The sequence below is a fragment of the Vombatus ursinus genome, unplaced genomic scaffold (genome assembly GCF_900497805.2).
Source record: "Vombatus ursinus unplaced genomic scaffold, bare-nosed wombat genome assembly UNPS02014770.1, whole genome shotgun sequence".
NCBI lineage: Eukaryota > Metazoa > Chordata > Mammalia > Diprotodontia > Vombatidae > Vombatus > Vombatus ursinus.
Genome location: NW_020954548.1, coordinates 27430835 through 27456370, shown reverse-complemented (window position 1 = coordinate 27456370; position 25536 = coordinate 27430835). Strand labels below are relative to the sequence as shown.

Below are 25536 nucleotides of genomic sequence, written 5' to 3'. Positions count from 1 at the left end.
GTGCAGATCATCTCTCCAGAGCACCAGTTTCATATTTGTACTGGACATCTCCACCCAGCTATCCCATATGCTTCTCAAAATCAACATGTTCAAAACCAAGCTCATTATTTTCCCTCAAGACCCATCTCTCTTCCCAATTTCCCTGTTTCTTTCAAAGGGACCATCATTCTTCCAGTCACCTAGGTCTATGACCCAAACTCACCCTTGACTCTTCACTTCCATCATTTCTTCCTGCGCCATATACAATCACTTATCGAGCCTTGTTGATTCTACTTTCATAACAGCTCTCATATCTGTTCTTTTCTTCTCCCATCACAATCACTTTCATTCAGGGATTTGTCATCTCTTACCTGGATGATTGCAATACCCTCCTAATTGGTCTCCCTGTATGTTATTACAGATTCGTAGAATCACAGATTTAGAGCCGGAAGGGATCTTAGTGGCCATTAAGTCCAACCCCCTCACTTTACAGATGAAAAAAGGAGCAAAGAGACTTAGTGACTTGTCAAGGGTCATACAGCTAGTAAGTTTCTGAGATGAGATTTGAACCCAGGTCTTCCTGACTCCAAGTTCATTACACTCTTCACTATACCAGGTTGACACCCATCCGTGTATCTGTTTCCTCTCCAATGCATTCTCCAGATCAAATTGGTAGTTCCAAAGAACAAGTCAGATAATAATACCCTGCTCAAAAAGCTTCAGTGGCTCCCTATTACCACTAGAATAAAAACGGAATGCCTCTGGTTGATGTTTAAAGTCCGTCATTCCCAGCTGATTACACGTTGCTCCACCTCATGGAGGCTACACTATGGCTAAGCTGGTCTGTTTGCTGTTCAGATATACAACATTCCAACTCCTTCATCCTTGCCTTTGCACACACTATCCTCCATGTTCAGAATGCTCTCTCTTCTCCCTTTCACTTTTTGGGACACTCTCTCTAAAAAGATAATCTTAAGTATTTATAACTGTAATAGGTCTTTTAGATTGCTACAGTTATCAATCCCCTAACCTTTTGAATCTGATATCCCTCCCTCCTCATCACTTTGCATTTAATTTTGTGTATAGTCTTTATTTATCTGGGTTTTTGAGCAAGGGAGGGACAAGATCAAAGCAGTATTTCAGAAATTAAATCTGGCATCAGTATGTAGGATTGACTAAGAGAAGTCAGCTAGTCTAGAAACAGATTCTAATTCAAGATGAAATACATGTGTGGTAATAATGTCCTGAACCAGGGTGCTGACAGAGTATTAAAGTCAACGTGTAAACTATTATCTATAGATTCAGAGGTAGGGAATTTGCAGCTGCAAACTTAGTAACATTTTGTTTTCACATGGAATAAATGTTATTGTCTGATGAGTTTCAGGGAAGCATGGTATGATTTGAATACTTAGTCTAATTTTTTCCTATTCATTTCCTTTCCATGCAATCTTAATTTTCAAAGTACTGACAAAGCTTATGATTGAAAATACAATTTTGCTAGAAGTAATTATAATCAGATTGGTAGCAAAGGCACTGGCAGTCAAAGAAACAAATTCTAAATCTCTGATATCCTTCTCATTTGACCTCTTTCTTTTACCTCACTTTTTCTATTCTATTTATCTCATCTCTTTCTAACTGATCATAAAATGGGGCTACTTATGAATCCCTCAGGTTCTATATCCTAGTAATACTGGTCTACTATCCCCATTGCCTATCTGCAAACATATATGGAATTTATTCCCTCTATGCTGCTGCCTCAGGGAATCCCTGATTTTCCCCAAATCACAGCTCAGGTATTATCTCCTAAGTGAGACCTTTCCTGATGCTGCCACCCACCCTCTCCTTAGTATTCTCTCCATCTTGAACTTATTTTTTTTTTTTATGTGCTTTGTATTTACTTGTGTACATGTTATATTACCAAGTAGAATTTAAGCTCCTTGAGGGCAGGCATAATTTTGCTTTTGTCTTATACCCCTAGAGTCTTAACCAAGTAGGTGCTTAATCAACTAGGATTTTTAGAAGCTATTTTATTTAAAATCTTAAGAAGATAGATAACAGATGAAGCAGGGTGGTTAAAAAAACTGCTTAGAGAAAGCTTTGCAAGATACATAACTAAGCAAAGTCATCCCAAATGGAATGAGGACTACAAACAGAAAAAAAATAGAAAAAAAATTTACACAGTGAAACCCCTACACTTAGACCCCAATATCAACGTTCTGGATATGCTTAGAGAAAGAAATGGCACTAAAACGAACAAAGACAGGAAAAGCAGTCAGGTTAGACCAAGTATAATTAGAAGAAATTTATGCTGGAGGTAATACAATTCAAAGATTATGGAGGGGCCCAATACACATGGTATCTGAAAGAGGGAAAGAGACTAAAGGTATGGGAATACTCTCAGAATTTATTAATACCAAAAAAGTGATCAAGAGAACATCAGCAGCCACCATTCTACTGTACATGTATATTCTCTCATCTATATAAAATCTATATGATAAACAGCTGTACAACATATGAGGGCATCCTCCACAAAGGTGTAAGTAAAAAACAAGCAGCCTTTCATAAGTGATATGCAATCGTGGACCACAATTTGCCATTTCACAATTATCTGAAAAATATAGAAAATATAAGATCCCATTCTGCTTATTCTTTATTAATTATTAAAAAACATTTTATTCAGTAGAAAAACAATCACCACCTCATAGGCTCTTTTCTAATAATGTGTCTCTGAAACATACATCAAACTCATCCAAGATTCTTTGGAAAATATATAATAAAAATGCTGTTTAATGGCTCTTTGATAACAAACTTCAGGTGAGACATTAAAAAAAGGGAGCTGGACATGTGCAGATGTGTGTTCACCAAAGGTATTTGCCATGTGATGGAGAAGTCCAACATAGATCTCAGGCTGAACAGGGATTCTCTGTGGATGATAAGATGTTCCAGTCACTTCTGTATGTGGATGATGTTGTGCTAACTGCATAAAGCTCCAGAATATCACAAAAGAAAGCTATATTGATCCAAAGGAACTTTGCTGAGCAGATGAAGAATGTTTCAAGAATGGCCAAATTTCAACATGGACATTCTATAGAGTTTGTCTAACAGCATGTATATGTAGGACAGTCAGTACAGATGGATAATGAATTGGGGCTAGAGTTAAACAAGAGGAAGAGAGTGGTAGAGGGCAGTACTCCCAATGTGTCTGTATTAAATTATATATTTGTAAAGCACTTAGCACAGTACCTGGCACAAAGGAGGTGCTATATAAATGCAAATTGCCTTCCCTTCTCCGTTTCCCCTTTTCTGAGTACTGAAGTTGTTATGTCAGTAGCATGCTTAACCTTTGGTTATATCTTCTAAACTTAGATAATTTTTTCAGCTATGAGACTTGTATGTTACAAACACTATGTACATGTTTGGGAATGGCTAAAAGATAATCCAATAATCAAAAAATTGGGGTTCTCTCTCAATATAAATGAATCTCAGTTACTCTGAGTAGTTGCTAATTATGGTGTGGTGCTTGCACAGTAGGCTGAGATGATTATTGGACCATTGTTATCCATCTCTCTACCAGGCTGGGATATATTTTCCTATGCAAAAAAACCCTTTTTTTATTTTACAGTCCCTAGGATCTATGACATCATCATTATTGTGGCTGTAGTTATACTGTTATACCCATTGGATTAATGATATATACATTTTAATCTCTAGCTCCAATACCTGCTACAGGCGATGTTTTAAATATTTTAAGGAGTATAAATTTTTTTAGGGTATAAAATGCATAGAAATTAAATGCCAAAAGATCTCAAATTGCTTTATAGACATATTTCAAGGAGTTGTAGAAAAATACTAGATTTGCTTTGTGATTTAGAGCTAAAAATATTTGTAATACATAGTTCTGATGCTATCTGAAAATGTAAAACTGTTTTAATATAACTAATATAGTGCCTGAGAAGGTTAGCAGGAAGTAATACTTCATCTGAGAAGAGGAGATGAGGACGCTGAACAAGAAAGCTGAGAATCTGCTTCTCTTCCCTCTTTCTATTTAAGATCTTAATAAATGTGGATTAATTGATTATCCCCTAGGTAACTGCTTTTCCTTACCCCTGGGAAGAGTTCCCCAGATGGTGAAGAAGTTCTTGGTGATCCAACCACTTTGGAGAGCTAGGATTTTCTTTCAGTTGCTTTATGATGGGGCTCCCTACCCAGCTGTGGTGGTAGGGGTGTCTCAAAACAACTCTAGAATGGAGAATGAAGCCAAGAGATCAAGGCTTCTTAACTCGGGATCTATGAAAATGCAAGGGGTCCATGTATAGATTTCAGGGAGTCCATGAAGTTGAATGGCAAAAATTATAATCATTTTCCCTAAGTGCCAACTGAAATTTAGCATTTTTTTCAATTATGAATTTAAAACAAATATTATTCCAACAAAGTGTCTAATCCATTGCCAATTCGTTAGTTCTGCTTTCAGAACACCCCCATTCACACAGCCATGACTCTAATTAAGGCCTCATAACTTCTTACCTGGACTATGGCAACAGTCTTCTCATTCGTCTCCTTGCCACAACTCTCTCCCCATTCCAATTCATCCTCCACTCGGTTGCCAATATGATTTCTAAAGTGCAATTCTTTTTCTTGTTTTTCCAATCTTCTAATGCTTTAATTCCCCTCTATATGCTGTATAACCAATCAAATTATAGTGCCCTATCTGTTCTTCCCTGCCCAGGACATTCCCTCTTCCTTGTATGGGCCTCTGCCCCAGCTGTCTCTCATGCCTGGAATACTCTCTCTCATCATCTCAGCTTCCTGGCTTCCCCGATTTCCTTCAAGTCTAAGCTCACATCCTCCTTTCTGTAAGAGAGCTTTCCATTTCCCCCCTCCCCCACACACTAATGCCTTCCCTTCTGAGATCACCTTCCATTTGTTCTTTATCCATCTGGTATGTGCCTAGTTATTTATATGCCACCTCCATCAAAAAGTGAGCTCTTTAATCACAGGGGCTATTTTTGCCTTTCTTTGTATCCTGAGTGTTTAGCACAGTATCTGGCAAGTAGTCAATGCTCAATAAATGCTTGTGGACTGATAGGCCAACTGACATAATGCTTTAAGGTCTGCTTGGCACCTTACTCACAGCACCCCTCAAAGTTGGTACACAAAAATGATTATTTCCATTTTAGAAGTGAGAAAATTGAGTCTTTTGAGAAATTAAATGAGTTGCCCATATATAAACAGCTAGTAAATATCTGAGGTGGGACAGTTCTGATACCACAGTTTGTATTCTGGCTATGAAAACTGCCTTGTGATCTTGGGCAAGTCACTTAATTTTTCTTTCAATTTCCTCTGTGATATGAAAAAATAACTACTTACGCTAGCTACCTCACATGATTGCTGTGAATGGATACATTTTAATGGATACATTTTCTAACCCTTTAGTTTCTAAAGAATTGTGAATAATGGTAATTATCCATAATAATCACTAGAGAGGCAAGAAGATAACTTGTTGGATATGATGAGGGGATTCTTTTAAAGTTTTGAGCTAGACTAGATGATTTCTGAGGTTTCTTCCAATTTTAAGATTCTGTTATTTTGTGAAATCCTTAAGAGTTTTAATCTAGACATTTTACAATATGCTTTCTATTTTTTTCTAGGCTCATAGTCCTCTAAATTTTACTGTTGAGGCAAAAGAAAGCAACCAAGAAACTGATATACTATAAGATTCTAGAGGAATTTGGATGAAAGCATAGATAGCAAACTGGAAGAGATAACTAAAAGATAACTGCCAGAATAAGGATTCAAAAACATCTTAAAGGGTAGAATATTTGGCCGAACCTAGGAAAGTTAAATTTAATGAAGATAAACATAGGATCATAGATTTGGAGGTGGAAGGGACCTTAGAGGTCACTGAATCTAACCCCCTTAATTTACAGATAAAGAAGCTGAGGCACAGAGCAGTTAAGTGACTTGCCTAATGTCATTCTGCTAGTAAGAGTTTGAGACAGGATTTGAACTGAGGCTTTCCTGAATCCCAGTCCTGTAATCTATGCTGATACCATGCTGTCTCTTTCAAAATCTTATCCCTCAGGTTAAAAAAAAAATCAGCTGCATAAGTACAAAATTGGGGGATGGTGAAAATACAATAGTTCATGTAGGGGGGAAAAGCATGGTGTTTTAGTGAAATCCAAGATCACTATGAGTCAGCAGCATAACATGACAGCCAAAAGAGCTAATGATCTACACTTGAAATGATGTGTCCAGAAGGAGGAGATGATGATTTTACCATTCCCTTCTCTAGTCAGGCCACAGAAGTAGCGTCTGAAGTCCAGGGAGACACATTTTAGAAACGGTTTGACAAACTGGAATACAACAGCAAGAGAAGGACAATCAGGATGGTGATAAAACCAGAGCTCACGTTATACAAAGTTTGGTGGAAGGAGCTGGGGATGTTTAAGTGGTGGAAAAAATTTAGGGTGATCAGAACAGTCTTTGATATACAAACATACATCTATATAGATGCTGTTTCCTTCCAGCAGAATGTAAGCTCCTTGAAAACTCTTTTGCTTTTGTCTTAGTGTGGCAAGTACTTGGCCCAGTGCTTGGCGCTTAGTAGGCACTTGATAACTGCTTGTCAAATAAAGGATTGTCAAATGAAAGAGGGATGATATTTATTTTCCTAGGCCCCAGAAGGAACAGCTGAACCACTCCCCTCACCGTCTTTCACTAAATCCCTGGCACTAAAAGTGTTGTTTAAGGAACACAGATATGTTTATACAAAAATAATGCTTGGAAAAATCACTTCAAATTGGAATGGAACGGTTCAATAGAAATTGCTATATGGTAAGGGTTCTTTGTAGTTCTAAAAAACCAAGGGGAGATTTGTCTTTTGGGCTTTTATGGACAAAAATGATCTCTTTGTCTTATAAAATTTCCATTCTGGTTCAAGTAAGTTTGATCTTTTGGTTATTTACCTAAGCTGAATTTGTTACATTTGGTTCATGGTTAATTTGGTGACATTTGGATAATGTTAGCAATGTACCCTGGAATTTTGGCAATTTTGTATTACTAAAACTTGTTTGGAATATCTAGGGGGACTAAAGTCATTTGCAAAACAAATGAGTTTATGTTAGGTAAGACTGCTTTTTAAAAGTAAAACTGGCATTCTTTTTTTTCTTAAAAACTTCCTGTAATCTTGCTGCATGGCCCATTTCCTCCCTGATGACCCCCAACTATGGTGGTGATCTAGGATTATGTAATGATAGTCATATCTGTGATGATGAACCCAGACAAGTATGTGATAAAATTAGTTTCAAAGAAATCAGCTGTAAATGCACTCAGGGCCAAATTTATTCCAAGGTTTGTGGTACAGGAATTTTCCAGGTTAAGAGTAAGTAGGGAAAGATAAAGCAAAAATTGAATTCTGACTTAATCACCACCTTTTGGAATTTATCATTTTAATATAAATAAAAAGCCATACAAAGAGTATTGCCATTTTTCCTTTTTTTCTATCTAAAGTATCACTAAAATGAAATCACTAGATCACTAAAATCACTAAAATTTTAATAAATTTATGTGACTTTATTAAGCTCAAATAATGGACAGATAAACTAATTGTTATTTAAAAGAATAATTCTTAATTATTCAGGGAGATAAATGCATAGTCAGAGTGCTCCTTCATTCACCTACCATAGAGAAATGTGGGTTTCTGAGCCATATCTCACTACTATCTTGTGCTAAAACCATTCAGAGATGGACACAGTTGGGGAAAGAAGATAAAAATGAAAATAAAACCAATCATTTACTACATTACTAACAAACATAAATGTTTAAAAAGACTTCCAGGTTATCTGTGCATTTTAATTTTCCATACTATCTCTGTATTCTATTGTTATGGAAACTTGAACACTTTTTCTTTCTTTTTTTTTTGACATGGCAATAGGGTGAAGTGACTTGCCCAGGATCACACAGCTAGTAAGTGTCAAGTATCTGAAGCCAGATTTGAACTCAGGTCTTCCTGAATTCAGGGCCAGTGCTAAGGGAGGAATCTCTTTCTTTGCCCATGCTTGGATCTGGGTCACAGCTTTGATTGATCTTCTTTGTCACCAAAGTAAGATAATATAGACTGACTCTTTTTGTGCTGCATACTCATGATCCTGGCCAATTACTTGAGTTTTAAACTCTTTGTTAAGGTAAGAGTCTGCTTCCAATGTGAAGAGTGTACTGATCCAAGCTTCTGGGGTTTGTACAGCTGTTTTCAGAGCTACTTCCAGGGACCTGTAAATTTTCAGTTCTTCCAAGAAGACAACAAAGCCAAAGCTCCTACATCCAAAGCCTCCAAGAAAAATATGAATCAGTCCCAGGACTTGGAAGAGCTCAAAAGGGATTTTGAGAAGCAAGTAAGAGAAGTAGAGGAAAAACTGAGAGTTTTGCAAGAAAATCATGAAAAACAAGTCAACAGCTTGCTAAAGGAGACCCAAAAAAATACTGAAGAAAATAACACCTTAAAAAATAGCCTAACCCAAATGGCAAAAGAGGTCCAAAAAGCCAACGAGGAGAAGAATGCCCTAAAAAGCAAAACTGGACAAATGGAAAAGGAAGCCCAAAAGCTTACTGAAGAAAATACTTCCTTAAAAATTAGAATAGAGCAATTGGAAGCTAGTGACTTTATGAGAAATCAAGACACTGTAAAACAAATCCAAAAGAATGAAAAATTAGAAAACAATGAAATATCTCTTTGGAAAAACAACTGACCTGGAAAATAGATCCAGGAGAGAGAATTTAAAAATTATTGGAAGATCTGAAAGCCATGATCAAAAAAAGAGCCTAGACAGCATCTTTCAAGAAATTATCAAGGAAAACTGCCCTGATATTTTAGAACCAGAGGGCAAAATAGAAATTGAAAGAATCCACCTATCTCCTCCTGAAAGAGATCCCCAAAGGAAAACTCCTAGGAATATTGTAGCCAAATGCCAGAGTTCCCAGGTCAAGGAGAAAATATTACAAACAGCCAGAAAGAAACAATTCAAGTATTGTGGAAACACTATCAGGATAACACAAGATTTAGCTGCTTCTACATTAAGGGACTGGAAGGCATGGAATATAATATTCCAGAGAGCAAAGGAGATAGGATTACAATCAAGAATCACCTACCCAGCAAAACTAATCCTGCAGGGGAAAAAATGGTCATTCAGTGAAATAAAGGACTTTCAAGCATTCTTGATGAAAAGAACAGAGTTAAATAGAAAATCTGATTTTCAAATACAAGACTCGAGTGGAACATGAAGAGATAAACAGGAAAGAGAAAATCATAAGAGACTTATTAAGGTTGAACTGTTTACATTCCTGCATGGGAAGATGATATTTGTCACTCATGAGGCCTTTGTCATTATTAGGGTAGTTAGAGGGGAAAAAATTATATGTATGTATATATAGATATAGATAGATAGAGGGCACAGGGTGAGTTGAAGATGAAGGGGTCATATCTGGAGAATAAAATTAAGGGGTGAGAGAGGAATATACTAGGAGAAGGAGAAAGGGAGAGGTAGAATGGGGTAAATTATCCCACAAAAAAAAAGACAAAAGAAAAGGCTCTTACAGTGGAGGGGAAATGGGGGAAGGTGAGAGGGAATGAGTGAATCTTATTCTCATAGGATTTGACTTAAGGAGGATATAATATACACACTCAATTGGGTGTGGAAATCTGTCTTACCCTACAGGAAAATGGGGGGGGGAAGGGGACAAGAGAGTAGGGGAATGATAGAGAGAAGGGCAGATTGGGAAAGGGAGTAATCAGAAGCAAATAATTCTGAGGAGGGACAGGGTCAAAAGAAAGAATAGAATAAAGGGGTGGGCGGGATACGATTAAGGGAAATAGAGTTAGTTTTTTCACAGCATGTCTACTATGGAAGTGTTTTGCAGAACTGCACATACATAACCTATATTTAGTTGCTTGCCTTATCAATGAGGGTGGGTGGGGAGGGAGGAAGGGAGAAAATTTGGAACCCAGTTTAAAAACACATGTTTAAAAAAATGTTTTCATATGCAACTGGGAAATAAATACAGGAAATGGGGTACAGAAATCCATCCTGCCCTATAGGATGGGGGGGAGAGATAGAAGGGAAGGCAGACTAGGGGAAGGGGTATTTAGAATGCATGCCATCTTGGGGTGGGGGGCGGGCTGAGATGGGGTGAAAATTTGGAACTCAAAATCTTGTGGAAGTAAATGTTGAAAACAAAAAAATAAATAAAAATTACCATTAAAAAAAGTCTCAAAATTCAGTGATAAGGAAAGAATCTTAACACTTCACAAAAAACTCAAATAAAAATTTTATTTTCACTCCATGTCACATACCACTATATTTAAAACGCTCTTTAGTGCTAAATATTAACAGCATTTAGTGCTAAATATCTCCCTTAGCTTATGTTCTCCTCCATTGCTTCAGCATAGCCTACAGATCATCCAAGGTTCTTAAAGACTGCCACAGAAGCTTAGGTTCCACTAGGTCCTTCCAAATTTGACAGGCCCAGTAAGAGACGATTAGTTGAGAATCAGTTTAGCTAAGCACAGATGGGAATCATCACTGAAAGGCTGGCTGTGAGACAATGATTTTACTGACCATGGCAACTAGTGAAAAAGTCAAGTCAGGTGGGGAGGAGTTGACATCTGTATTATTGTACTATTAATGCTTGGGGAATTCAAGGCTCTTTTGAAGTACTGAAGTACCTTTCCACAGAGTCCCTTGTCAAATTTAGTGATAGGGGAGGATTTTAATTGAAGTCTAGGATGAGAATCTAAGTCATATGGAACATTTTTATAATGGAAACATGGAAAAGGAGTTAAGAAATTCTGTGGACTGCCATAGGTGGGTGGATAGTGGTAGGGACAAGTATTGTTTTATTTTGGGAAAAAAAAATTCCTTGGCTAGGATTTTGAAGGCATGATTAAAATTGCTAAGTCATCCCTTACAAGGCAGAAGGAAAAGTCAATAAAAGTAAAGGTAAGGAAATTTAAAGCAAACACTTGAAAATATTATAGTTTATAGTTAGCATGTGAAACTTACAGCCTATGAAATCTACTGCCATCAACAGCTATAATCACACACTATAGTTAGATTTTAAAATAAGCTGCATAATTTTGTGGGCAATGACCACAACTGTTGTTATACATACTGTGAAAGTGGTAATCAAATCTCATGCTTCAATGTGTAAGTTGGGGCAGGGAGAAATTTCCGCTTATATTAAGAATAGACAATTGGGCAGATGCACTGTGGTTTCTTTTGCACCATTTTCTCACAAGGCATGGGCCAGGAGAGGAGGTAGAAAATAGAATTTGTTGGGTGAATAGTTTTATCTCTTATGTAACTAAGTAGACAGTAGCCAGCTTCCATTTTCAGTCAATACATTTTGTATTATATTTTTGTCTCTATGGCTGGAAAAGCAATTAGTAACTCTTCAAAATTCATAACACATGCAATATAAGAAATGAACCTAAAAGTTGGCTTAAAAGTGGGAGAAAAGATAAAATAGAAGCTGACACAGTTAAATCTTCATTATTTTATTAGGAAATTGACTGGATATTACTATCCTTTGTAATTTAGATGACCTATGAAGTGGGAATGAGTTATCTCACTAATTTTATAACACTTAGGAGTTCATAAGCATCATTTTAGTTTAAGTGGAAATTTCTCCTTTGTTTTAAAATTTTACAGATCAATTTTATGAGAAATTGATTCATTCTATTCCTCTACTGAAGGTCAAGATTAGCCAAGGTCATTTTCTATCCATCTTTAATTTATAGCTTACCTAGAATTCTAAAGAATACAAAACTCTAGGAGTAGAACATTTCATACAACCTTAACTATAAAATTTCTACCTACAGATCTTTTCAGTTAAAGTGAGGAAAAGTCTGCATTTTGTACAATTCTACAATGCCTTTACATTTCCATGGATTATGCAATCTGAGGTTATCTTGAGCTTACATATGAAAAAAATAATTCTAATAAATAGTTTAAAATGAAGTTCAATTTTTAAAATAATGAATGAAAAAATACAACGCAACAGGAACAAAAAGTAGTGATGTAAATAACATAACTCTGGTATATTTTCCCTCTGATACCTTAGAGAATTGTTTTTATTAAGAGTTAAAGCCCATTCCTCTTAGATGTATATAAAAGTACAAAAATAACTTTAATAGTTCATTTTGAGAAGATATCTAATGAAATTGTATCAAGGATAAAAGCAATTTTCATAAATAAATTTTATGAAACAATATTATGTTATAAAATGATATTATTTTGTGGGAATAAATTAATCTGAATGATGCCAATAGCTACATGTGGTACAGGCAGCAAGTAAAATAAGTGAAGTTTTAATGAATATAAAAGCACCAGTAACAAAAATAATATATCTTCAATTCTCAAGAAAGTTTATTACAAAATCCTTAAAAAGAGTGTGCTGTATCTTGTCATAAGGAAACTTAACAGAGATGAACAAATCCCTTAGATTTTACAAATGAACCAAGACAAAGGTATGTTGTGGTGATAAATCAGAATGAAAAGTCACAAGTACAGTTAGGTCTAAATCATGGTTGTAGCCAATGTTAACTTCATAGTGTAAGTCCTAGTAAGATATTAAAAATAAATGGAGTCTTAGTATCAATGTGTAATAGTGTGAAAAGATTTAATACTTTAAAAAATTACAGGTTAAATTATATTTAATTAAATACATCTACTAAGGGCACAATAAAAAAGGTATGCAACGTTCCCCAAATGTCCTAGCTAACAATTAAGCATGTGAAATGACTTTTAGATATATTCATTATGGTAAACAAATGAGAAGTTTATAGCTTATACTTCTTCTACAGTTGGAGCCTTGTTAAGTTTGCAAGTTTCTTTATATATCTTCATTATCTCATCAGCAAATGACCTAAAAGAACACAGTGGATGAAAGGACAGAGACCATTTTTGAGTATTACCAGGACAGCTTTCCAACTAAAGTTTGCTTTCTACTGTTGCATTAGCCAAAAATAACTCAATTTTTAGTGATCTGACCCGCTCGCCCAAACAAATGGTGACATAAGCAGACGTTTGCACTTAGTCAATATTTTCAAGACACTTCAAGAATTTAGCTTTTATAAAGCATATAATCCAAGGACGAAATGCATGATGGACTATGAAAAAATAGGAAAAAAATTTAAATGATTTATTTTTGCATTTAAAATTATAAAATTAAAGTGAAATGTGTTTCAAGGCAAAAAAAAGTTGCCATTTAGAAACATTAGTTGTAACTCACTTGACTTTCATGCTCCCACAGGACTACAAATATGATTATGTTCTTAATACTGGAGTAGGTAAAGATATTTCCAATGCTAAATATATTTCCAAGATAGCATCTTCATAAAATGGATTTTCATGCTAGGAAACCCCTTACCACTGTATTTAAACAAAATTGTACCTGTATCCACACAAGCTAAGCGAAGTGGAAAAATCAAGGCAATTATCCAGATAATTAAAAAAAAAATCTAGTTAGTAAGCAGGAGAAAAAGGCTTTCTGATTTTCCTCCTAGGATTATAAGGTTTAACTATGTACACTAGATTAGTCAACTCTTTGCTTCTCTTTGCCTCTGCAAACATAAGTCGTGTCCACACAGGACATAAATTCTAGAATTGACCAAATTCTAATTGATTATTTCAGCCATATTAAGCATTTATTGTTGTTCAGTCATGTCTAACTCTCTGTGACTCCATTTGGGGTTTTCTTGGCAAAGATACTAGAGTGGTTTGCCATTTCCTTCTGCAGCCCATTTTACAGATGAGGAAACTGAGGCAAATGGGATTGAGTGACTTGTTCAAGGTCATGCAGTTAGTAAGTGTCTGAAATCACATTTGAACTCAGATACAGGAGTCATTCTGATTCCAAGTCTAATACTCTATCCACTGTACCACCAAGTTGCCTCCATATTAAGCATAGTTGAACAACAAAAGATAGCCAAAGAAATTGAACTGAGTCTAGTTAATTGGTTTTATAAAGGCAACCATAGCTTTTGCCTATAAATTTGCCAACGGTACTTACACATTTTAGCTTTTTAACAATTTTTATTTGATTCTGCAATGAATTAAATATACATGAAACTTTTCATGGGAACCAACATTGATGAAATACCTATAGAAAAGGCTGAATTATTTTAGATTTTAAATGTTCTACTATCAAAAAACCCCGCAGATGAAGGTCAGCTATCAAGAAAACCATTTTTAAAAATAATGGCCACTTGCTTCCTTTAGCAGGTTTCATGGTAGTTAAGCTTTGTTATGCCATTATATTTATGATGGTAATAGGTATGATAATGTAAACTGAGAATTAAAATTTCATTGCAGGATCAAACAGATAAAGAAGATGTTTTGTGTAAAGTGGGAAAACAGTTGAGTTCAAACATAAATGGTGACAATAAATGCAGGGTAACACTATAAAGTACTAGCAAATCCATACTTTAGATAAGTATTCTGTTTCAAGTCGGCTTCAGTTCAACAATTTCCTTTAGATTGCTCTATATGAAACACAACTTTTCACTTATTTTTTCCTCACTTCCTCCAAATTTTTTGTTGTAAAGCACACACACACACACACAACAACAAAAACAACCTCACAAGATATTCATTGTATTTCTTTCTTCAGCATAAAATAAAAATATATACATATAAATTCTTGTATATTACCATTAATATGGATATTTGTTGTTGCATACTGAATTTGGTCGTTTTCCATGGTAATATCATCATTGTTATTAGTAATTAGTACTTAATTTAATTTTTATAATATTCTAATAAAAATATTAATCATTTGTGCTATCTATTTTAAGGGGGCATACTACCTTCCATTATTTATATAAAGAGCTAAAATTTATGTCTTTATTAAAAATAATAAAATTAAATTTAGCATACTGACAACGAGCAGATCTATGTTAATAAACTCAAACTGTTTCTTTAAAGTGTCAAAAAACAAAACAAACAAACCCTGAGTGGGTTAATTTGTTGATACAATTCATTGATTCAATGAAAAATCATTCAGCATCTTAGAAAAATTATCAACTAATCAAATTAGTAATAAAAGTCAATTTGTTATATGTATGTAAAATGGCTATAAATTCTTTACAGCATATTCTTACATTTTATTTGAAACTGGCCCTTACAGCTTAGTCCTAAAATAAAATTACTTTTAATCTCCACTTCTAACTAAAATTTTCATATTAATAGTTTCAGTGAAGTTTAACTATATCCCACCATGTGGCGAGGCAACCTTTCAGAAGCGTGTGTTACATGTTCAGACTTCAATTTTAGTAGCCACCAAAAGACACATATTCAAAAATACCTTCCAGACACATTTTATCAATTAGGATTTCACTTGGGTTAAAAATCTATTCTTTTATACTGCAAATGGCTCTAAGTTGGTCGAGTCTATTAATTCTTTATTCCTTAGTGTGAACTGCTTTAGTCACATAATTTCCTAACTCCTAGAAAGCTGAAGGACTGAGGGTTGGGGGGTGGACAAAGGGGCAGTCCTATAAGAGGTATTTCAAGAGAGAAGGCATCAGGCCTCGATGATCCACTGCAGAGTCTTTAAAGATGCACTGGCCTTGGATAACTGGAGAACAACATGAGGATGTTGGATACTGCAGGCTAGGGAGAAGGGTGTCCATAAACAGATGAGAAAGTCAATTTCACTTCCCTTGTGATTTTCCTTAAGGCCTCAGGAGTGACAACCTTGTGTGCCACTAAAAATCATCTTCTCTTATGTTTTTGGCATAAATAAAATAAGAGGGATTCTTGTATAACTTTTCCTGGGGCTTCTTTTTCGTAAGATGTAGTAATTTTTAGGTTTGGGATTTCTTATCATTTCTTTGTATATATCTTTTATTAGAATTATAGACAATTATAGAAGGAAGGGACTTTATATATCATCTCGTCTAGCATTTCCCAAACTAATTTGGCTAGAAACTACTTTGAAGCTTAAAATATAACAACAGAATCCCCATAAACACTATTTTGGGAGTAGGGCCCAGGAATGATTCTGAAAAAAAAAAAGGGGGTCGGGGCAATTTTAGAGCAGAATAAAGTAAGCCTATTTTTGTACTGAAGAGTTGCTGCACCTAATCTACATTTTGAGATACAAAATTTCATACTTAAAAGTTTAGAGTGGAGCACATTGCAAACGTGAAAATTCTGTCACAGAACACCCACCCTCTCATATTGCATGGAGCCAAGAACACTGACCTAATCTAAACCTCTCAGTTTTCAAAAAGAAGAAAATTCAGGTCAGCAAGATTAAGGGACTTATACAAGGCCTCATAGACTGTTAATGGCAAAATGATCTTTCATTTCTAATGCATAAATTATAAACCAGATCAACATAAAAGCTTACAAGTACTATATTTGACTAGAGATAAGAACAGGTATTTTGGGGAAGAAAAATGTATATATTTGAAGACCATTCCAATGAAACAAAAATAAAAGTCATTATGAATAGTTTTCAGTCAAAACAGTGAAGCTTTCAACAAATTAAAAATGTAGCACTTTAAAAAATGGATTCTGAAAAATGCAGTAAGTGAAGAAAATGCCAGCCCATGGAATAAGTCATGATCCCTAACTGGTAACATAAAATTGCTTACAGATATAGTTCTCATATATATATATATGCAAAGTATATAATAAAAATCTTGAATAAATCCCACTTAATAATATAAAAATCTATTAGATGAATATTTTCCTCAAAACTACTTTTCCCTTTTTCCTTCATAGTACAAGTATACTCAGGTCCACACTGGTGAGAGAAAGATCAGAATTCAAGCAACAATTCAGGTAATTATCTGTTTTTCTACCTCTGCTATGGAATTCCAAATACCATGCTGTTTGACCCTGGACATTTTCTTCTACTTTGTCTTGCTGTAAAGCTGGGAAAACCAACTGAAGGCTGATTGTGAGGTTTTGGCTAGAAATTGCTTTATAAAACAGTAAAACACATTCTACTGAAATCCAAATTTTGAGCAAATATTTTGTAGCACTGAACTGGTTCCAAATTTGAGAAATAAAATTTCAAGTCCATACATATGTTTCATTTCTTTATCAAAAAATAATGATGCTATCTTATAGTTATAGTTTATCCAAGGCAAAGGTGATTTATTTTTTGCCTGATGCCTTACAACTTTTTTAAAAAAGCAAAGACCTAGTTTAAATGCCAACTGTAGAAAAGAGAATATTGAATTTAATGATTTTTTTTACTCTGTTCCCTGTTTCTTTGGTGATTGTATTACATGCCAAAAGTCATAAAAACAATCAGGCATAACATAAAGATATGTTTTTAGTAGGACTGGATGAAATTTTATTTTATGTTACTTGAACTTAAAGAAAAACTTCTATAAAATTAGAAGTTTAATAAAAATTATTAATTACCTTATTTCATAAAATCATGATTAAAATGATAACTTCTAAATATTAGCATAACAATGAAAATAATATCAATACTGATTAACATGATTTTTCCTTTTTGACTTTTTTTGTTATACAGGAAGATATAAAAAGTAAAAACACCCATCAAAGACTATGAGGACTCAAAAAAAATAAATAAAGTACTTACCGTCGCTGGGGAGGCCCGGGTTGTGTGCGTCACAGAATGGCCAGAATTTTCCATTGAATTGCCAATCAGATAGGTTCCTCCAGAGCTGCTAATGAGTTGTCCTCCTGTAACACCCATCTGAATCCCTCCAGTGCCCACCATACTATGAGATGAGACCACTGTAGTCACCTGTGCAGAACTTCCTTGGGTATCAAAGTAATTCCCTCCAGTGTTTTGGCTGTACATCTGGGTTTCTGTGTAAGGATAAGTTGTTGTTCGGCTTTGGAAAGAGAAAGAAAAATAAGGTATTTACTTTCTTATTTACTGACTATGTTCTTCAATATCTTTATTGAGAATAGGCATACACACATTTACACATCTCTCTATCTTTCTCATTCTCTCTCTGTCTCTCTCTTTAGCTTGACCTCTAGATGAAGGCTGTTCCTATCTTTTTCATTCTGCACTCCTACAAACATTTATTAAATTTCCACTGTGGTAGGCACCTAGAGAAGATACAAAGTTTAAATAAAGCACAGTCTCTGCTCTCACAGACCTCAGAGTCTAGTAAGACCAAAAAAAAAAATTCATTTACAGCCACAATTTTGCTTCTCTTCCCACTTAGAAATTATAGTATGTTTTAAATACAAAAAAAAGGTATGAAGTATTTCATGAAGTATTTTTCTGAATTATCCAAAGCAAGTACCTTTGGCCTAATGAAGTTTAAAATTAGACATTCAATTAAAAGGAAATGAATGAATAAACATAATGCCTGAAATTCTGAAAACAACTTTTGTTTGTATACTTTACAGATACATTGCTTTTCCCACCCAAAGGGAAAGTAAACGATGACTTGTACAGAAACTGTTACTATTTCGCCTGGAAGTACTGGAAGGGAAAAGGCACTCAGTATATCTGCCTTCTGTAGTGATGAGAATGAATTGAAAACATAATATTTAAAAGTATAGCGTCTATCATACTTCTCATCAGTACCCCTTCTCTGGAAACTTAAAAAAATGCATTCAGATAACATTTTTCTTCCATTAAACCAAAGAATGTTCACTTTACAAGGATCTTTAAAATTTATGCCTACCAAATATGAAAGTGGCCCCATTTAATTGTGATCATTCAATTGTTTTAATAAGATAATGTGAAAGCACTTTAAAAACTATGCTTAAATAGAATCAAAGCATGATTTAATAGAAAGGACATTGGACAAGGGGTCAAAAGATTTGCTTGAAGTCCCAGGAGAGCTACTCATTCAATTGAGACTTTCAACAAGTTATTTCAATCTCCCTGGGCCTCAGTTACCTCATCTGTAAATGTAAAAGGGTTGGCCTACATATTCCTAAAACCTTTCCAGTTCTAGAATTCTATCATTCTAAATCCCTTTCCAGTTCTAGAATTCTATCATCCTATGCATAACAAGGGTTAGACTATTGAGGGGAGTAGCTATCTACGGGAGAGATTATTCTTACTCTAATAAGCTACACAGGTAAAAACTAAGTGGATAAGGAAAGTGTGTTTTAAAACTTTTTATAGGCTGTGGGACCTTAACTATTGCTCCTTAGCATGCAGACACTCTTTATCAGTTTGTGAAGAGAGGCTTGACTCCTGAATACCTCCTCCCCATCCCCTAGGTAAGGCAGGACAATTTCCAGGAGATCGATTTTATAGTAACTTTTATTTAGGAATGAGTAATTTTGAATTTTACTCCCAAGGATGTTGTAAATAGCAGGTACATAAAAAGAAAAGTCTTTTAAACATTGGAATGGGTGACAGAGGGAGATGGCACAATCTTCTACTAGGAAGTGCTTTAAAGATGGGATTCTTATTAAGCCATTAGGTATAGGTCTATCCAGAGCCAAAGGCCTGGGTTAGATTAGATGGCCTTCTCCTGTAAATACAGTCAACGTGGATGCATGTTATAGCATTAAAAAGCTCTGCCTGAACATTTAACATTTGCCCTGGGCCACATTAGGCACTTTCTTGCTTCCACACCTTTGTTTTAGGCCAAGCTCAAATGCAACTTCCTCTAGAACAGGAAGCTATCCTGGATATTTCTATCAAGAAGGGATCTTTCCTTGTTTTGAACTCTTACTCTATATGTTGTTCATCCTTTTTCATACACTTATTCTCAAGTTTCTTACATTTGGATACTTTATAGATTTTTACATACTTATCTTGCCAACTAGATACTAAATTCCTTGGTAGGGATTGGGGGAGGTAAGGGGAGCAGGAAGGAATTATGCCATTTATCCATATTTCTGAGTGTTTTTTTTACACATAGTAGGTGCTTGAAAAAATGCTTGTTGAATGAATTTACTGATGATTGTGAAATCCTGTATCTGCTTGCCCTTGATGACTACGTTCATTCCTATTACATATTATTGCTTACACAAAATTTTCTGCAGAAATGTTCAAATTATATGTTTTAAAAACAGTTGTTTTAGAGAATGACTCAGTTTCTGGCATATTGAGTGGAAACTTACTCACTATTTTTGAACCTGACTGTAAGGAACAGCTAAATATCTATCTAAAATCTGTACCATTTCAAAGATTTTGCTTTGCTCATTTTAAGTTTCTCCTATGATGGTTACAATAATTTATTTGAGGGGAAAAGCCTTTCAAGAGATAACATGATTAAATAGAAATCATTTTATTGTTTTGTCCTATATTTACAGTGTAACTGTAACAGTGAAAGAACTGAAAGAACAGTGTAACTTTCCCCCCATATGACTATTATGAGAGTCCATGTAAATGTTAGGATGCTCTAGGTCATGCTTTGAGAACCTCTTTGAGAACAAAGAATGAATTCAGCAGATGAGATGTTTTTATCCCATCATGCTTTAGCATAGACCTTGGGTCAAAATGACCCTGACTTTGCTCAGTATAGTCACTCATTGTTATATTTTATTGACTTAATTTTAACTATATGCATTTAGGATTGAGGCCATCTCTTATGAGCTCCCTCATCTTCTTTCTTCTGTTCCTCAGAACTTCTCAACATTAATGCTGTTTTCTTCCTTCTGATAACAGAGGCATTCCTATTCTTTGCTAAGGTGAATCCTTCCAACTACCCTTGATACCACTCCTTCCCACCTCTCCTCCAGACCCAATCATTCCTTCTTCCCTCCTCCCCTCCTCTCTCATGCATTTTCAGTCTCTCATACCACTATCTGCTTACTAATGTATTTAGATATGTTAGGATAAGATAGGAATTCCTGTTCCTAAAACACCCTTCTCTAGACCTGTCTACCTCAACATAGCTACCAATTTCATCAAATCAAATACCCTTTTATTAGTCTTGATCCCCCTTGACTTTTTTATACTGTTGCACTACTGATTCCATCTTCTTTTTGGATTCAAACACTCCTTCCTTGGCTTTAGACTTGAATTCTTCTTGGGATCCTCAGATTTTTCTAATGACTCTTCTATACACTTTTCTTTTCCCAAACCTATAAAATGGGTATTCCCCACAGCTCTGCCCTTGTCCCTCTTTCTTCTCTCTCCACACTCTTGTCTTTAGTGATATCATTTACTCCCATGATTTCAACAATTACTACCATGTAGAAAATTTCCAAATATCTATGTCCACTCTTGGCCTTTCTTCTGAACTCCATAAGTGTATCTTCAATTAAAAAGACCACCAGTATTCCATACTAAATAGATTCAAAATTGGACTTATTTTTATTTCCATCCAAGTTTGCCACCTACCTGGCCTATAGCATTAGCCTCTTATTAGGACTTCCCACCCCTACTTGTTCCATTTTACAATCCATCCTTCCATATTTCTGCCAGATTAATATTGTTTGTGTATAGATCTGGTCTTAAAAATCTCCTCCACAAAAATATTCAGTGGTTCCCTATTACCATCGAGTAAAATTTTGCCTGACATACAGGGCCCTCCATAATTTGATGGCATCCCACCTTTATAACTTTATGCTTCTCTAGGCATCAAGAGATTACTAAAATGGGTCATATTGGAGTCTTTTTAATTTCATGCCACATTTCTTCTAATTTGGAATTAATTTTGTTCTTTTCTCTCATAAGTCAACAGTCTGATTTTACACAGACAACTAACTGATTCAGAAATAAATCCTATGATGATAAACAATGATTTTCTGTCTGTTAACATATAGTCAATTTCATTTTAAAATGTTACCTGGTCCTCCTTACCATGTCTAGTGCATCCCAATTCTACTTAAAACCAATCTACCAACTCCTTTAAATGCTTCTTCATGGACAACCTGTGACCCATCTTTCCATTTAGCTACAACTTCCTTGTTATTTGGTATTATTTATAGTGAGAATGTCAATATTGATATGATTAGGTTTCTCCACTCATTGGTCACTGGATCTCACATTTAAGAGTACTAACATTTAAGTTAATAAAGATCTCACATTTAAGAGTACTAATGGCTAAGTTAAAATTTATACACAGTCTAAGAATTGTGATCTACCATTGAGCTACCATCACTGAGAAGTAGTAGGATGTGAGGGGTGATACATAGGAACAAGGGTTATTTTGCATTTTTCTTTGCTTTATGGGTTATAATGGCTAAATAAATCATCTTATAGTGGCCAGGCTACTTGGTGATGGAAGTAATGAGCCTCTCTATACTTAGCTAGGCTGATCCTCAGAAAGCTTTTGTCAACACAACCATTAGTGGCACTCTCCTTCCAGAATAAACAGACAAAACAAAACAAAACAAAAAACAACAACAAAAACTCCAAACTAATACTATCTTAGAATGCATTGAGAGACTTAGTGTCCAGGATTAGGAAGTTGATGGTCTGTCTGTACTCTGTTCTTTTAAGACTACTTTAAGACCACTTCTCTAGAATGATTATGCAAAATCTCTCTCATGAAGGTCCTATTTAACACACAGCTGCTTCCCTAAAGACCTGCTAAATAATAGATGGGAGTGATTCTTTCAGATTAAGTGTGTAACTCAGTTATTCTTGTCTTCAAGTTTAGACAGAGGAAAAAAACTAATTCTTTTCAAGCAATTCTTTGGACAATGGGACAAAATATTGAACAAGTTAGGAAATATGACTGTGATTTACCTAACTTTGTAGCTACTCCAATGACTAACAGTGCATTTTACTTTGTAGGCATGTAGTAAACATTTGTTGAATGGATAAGCAAATGAACAAGTAATGTATGAATTCATGGTACAGGAAACAACGTGTCTCAAATATCTAGCTGTAGACTATTTCCATGGACTCCTTCCACAAATGTTGTGGAGCAACTTAGGCCCTATTTGGATGTTCCTAGAATGTGTTTCACAAAAAGCCACAGAAAGAGCCATACCACTTTGGACTTTCAGCAAGTTGCACAAGTGCAGTATTTTTTTTTTTGGAGGGAGGGGGTGGGCATTTTAGCATGCCCTATTCATCTGGATCTCAATAGCTGTATTTAGTCTGTTGTATATCTGCCACCTTTCTCCTAAATGCTCCAAGGCAGATAGTGGATAATGGCCAGTAAGAGGCATATTTGTTTTGTGAAATACACCAAATAGGGAAACAAGGAACCTTCCACTGAATATCTTTTATCATCATCATTACCTAAATTGCATAAACTATTCATATAAAGAATAGCCATAAATACTGGTTAAGATTACTGATGTAGCAATATACCCTGATTTAAATGAAAAAGGCACAATTGTTTCTGCAATCATTTACTTTAATTGAAATCACAGCAATATGGTGTGAGAAAAATAATCAAATCAACAAATACTTATTGAGAGCCTATTGTGGTTAAGGACCAGTGTTTGATACTGTTGAGGATACAAACACTTCTTTGATAAGGATGATACTCATTTTGGCATTTTGGATTAAAAATCACTCCCATTATTTGATACTTATTTCTCAAATAGGGAAGCTAAAGCATTTATTGAACTATCACTTTTTTTACCCACCGTAGATAGATATACATATGTGCTCCTGTTATATCTTCTATAAAAATGTATGTATATTAAATGCAAGGGAAGAAACAAGTAACTAAACCCTTTCTCAATGTAGTAGTTACTGATTGAAATTTATTTCTACTCACAAAAAGTCAGGCATTCACAGTTACGATTCCCTCAATAACCATAACTTGGCTCCCTTTACTCACATGTAGTACTTTTATTACCGAATACGGTGATTACTCTCATGCCTTTATATATGTGTATATTTGGAGTGGGAATCATAACTTTAAATTTCTTGTCTTTAGCAGGTATAAATTCCCAGAGGTAACTTGGCATTCCTACTATAGCTTTCCATTTAATTCTTTAGTCCTTAAAAAAAGGAAATAGAAAGAAAAAAAAACATGAAAGCTCACATTTAACACATTGGTGAAGAGGAAAATATACTATTCCTGTTAGCTATGGTGTACATAGGTGGCACAAAAATAGAGTCTAAAACTATTTGAGTTAAAGAAAACTGTATATATATATAGATAGATAGATAGATAGATAGATAGATAGATAGATAGATAATTTACAAAGAGTTTTGCTTTCAATCTATGTTACCCAGATTAATGTTTAATGGCATGTTGAGAGAGATTTAAAAACATACATATGTCCAGAAATCCTTACAACAGAGGGCAGGAATGTAAACATGGACTTAAATTCACTCTGGTAGACATGACATTTCAACAAATTTGGACATAGTCATTGTCCTCAACAACAACAATATAACAACTATTCACTAGCCACCTCTATGGCAAGACAACCGTACTAGTTGCTGGGGGAAATATGAAATTTAGAGAAGACATGGTCTCTGTCACTACAGAGCTAGCCATCTGGTACAGTGAGAAAATGAATGAATAATGATAATACACATTATGTGAGAAATATATATTTGAAAGGTAACAAGACAAAGTGTTACTGCTAAGTTCTAACTTTACAAAGTACATATCTGATTCAATACAATGAACATTTATTAAGCACTTACTATGTACTACGTCAAGAACACTGTATTAGGTGCTGGTGATGATACAGAGATCAAATAAAATAAGATCCTTACTTTCATGAACTTTATGATCTAGTAGAAAAATATAATATGATCTAGGCCTTTTGGTTTGCTGATTTAGAAACTAGATTTCATGTGAGTCTCAGTGAGGATCTATCATAGATTATGAAGCAGAGAACTGTCATGAAGAAAACAATGTTTTAGGGAGATGAGTCTGGTATATGGGGTGGACAGGAAGGGAGAGAAAGTGAAGGCAGGGAGACTAATTTAGAGGCAGAGATCATCAATTAAGAGGCAGCTGCTGCCTCATTCAACCTCTGTAATAACCCTTTCAGGTAGTGAAATTAGCTACTATTCCTTTTTTATAGAGGAAGTAATAGGATGAGCCAGAAATGAAGCAAGTTGCCTTAAGTCATACCATCCAGTTAAGTGACAAAGCAAAGCTTGGAACTCAGGCCTTCTGACTCCAAGGTTATGACACAGTACCACCACAAATATTTAAGGAGTTTAAAGTCAGAAATGGTGTACTTATTCTATATCCCTTGGATGGAGATAAATATTACCTTCTACACAAAGACATAGGCAATTACTCATACTTTGGGTTGAGCAGGCAAGTTAAATAGCAGCCCCAGCTACTTCAGCTGGAACTATGATAGACAGGATATAGTTATGCAGAAAATATTCCTTCAGTCTGAAATGTTATGTCAAGTAACTACTTTAATGGATCTTCGTGTTTTAGGAAATTATTTATGTATTAGGATAATGTCACTCCCATTCCATAGCCACCAATTTATGTTGAACAAAATGTTTTTTTTCCTATCCTGTGGTCATTTTACAACTGATGTGATTGTTGCAAAGCCTATCCTGCCAACTTGCACACAGCAATTATATGAATTATTTGGTTATGTCAATGCCAAATAAAATCCATTTGCATAGAACTTGCTGGTGAATACATCAAAAAGGATTACTGGCTTCAGACAGGATTAGAAACTGACTTCCTTG

At 35.0% G+C, this 25536-nt stretch overlaps 1 protein-coding gene across 2 annotated transcripts in view; it reads right to left on the bottom strand.

The window, feature by feature from the left end:
• Positions 1-25536, bottom strand: part of RFX3 (regulatory factor X3) — a 324392-nt gene that overhangs the window by 93441 nt on the left and 205415 nt on the right. For both annotated transcript variants that reach the window (XM_027862977.1, XM_027862978.1), the window contains exon 4: positions 17599-17857. In XM_027862977.1, coding sequence (XP_027718778.1) covers positions 17599-17857 — 259 coding nt within the window. The remainder of the gene's footprint in view (positions 1-17598; positions 17858-25536) is intronic.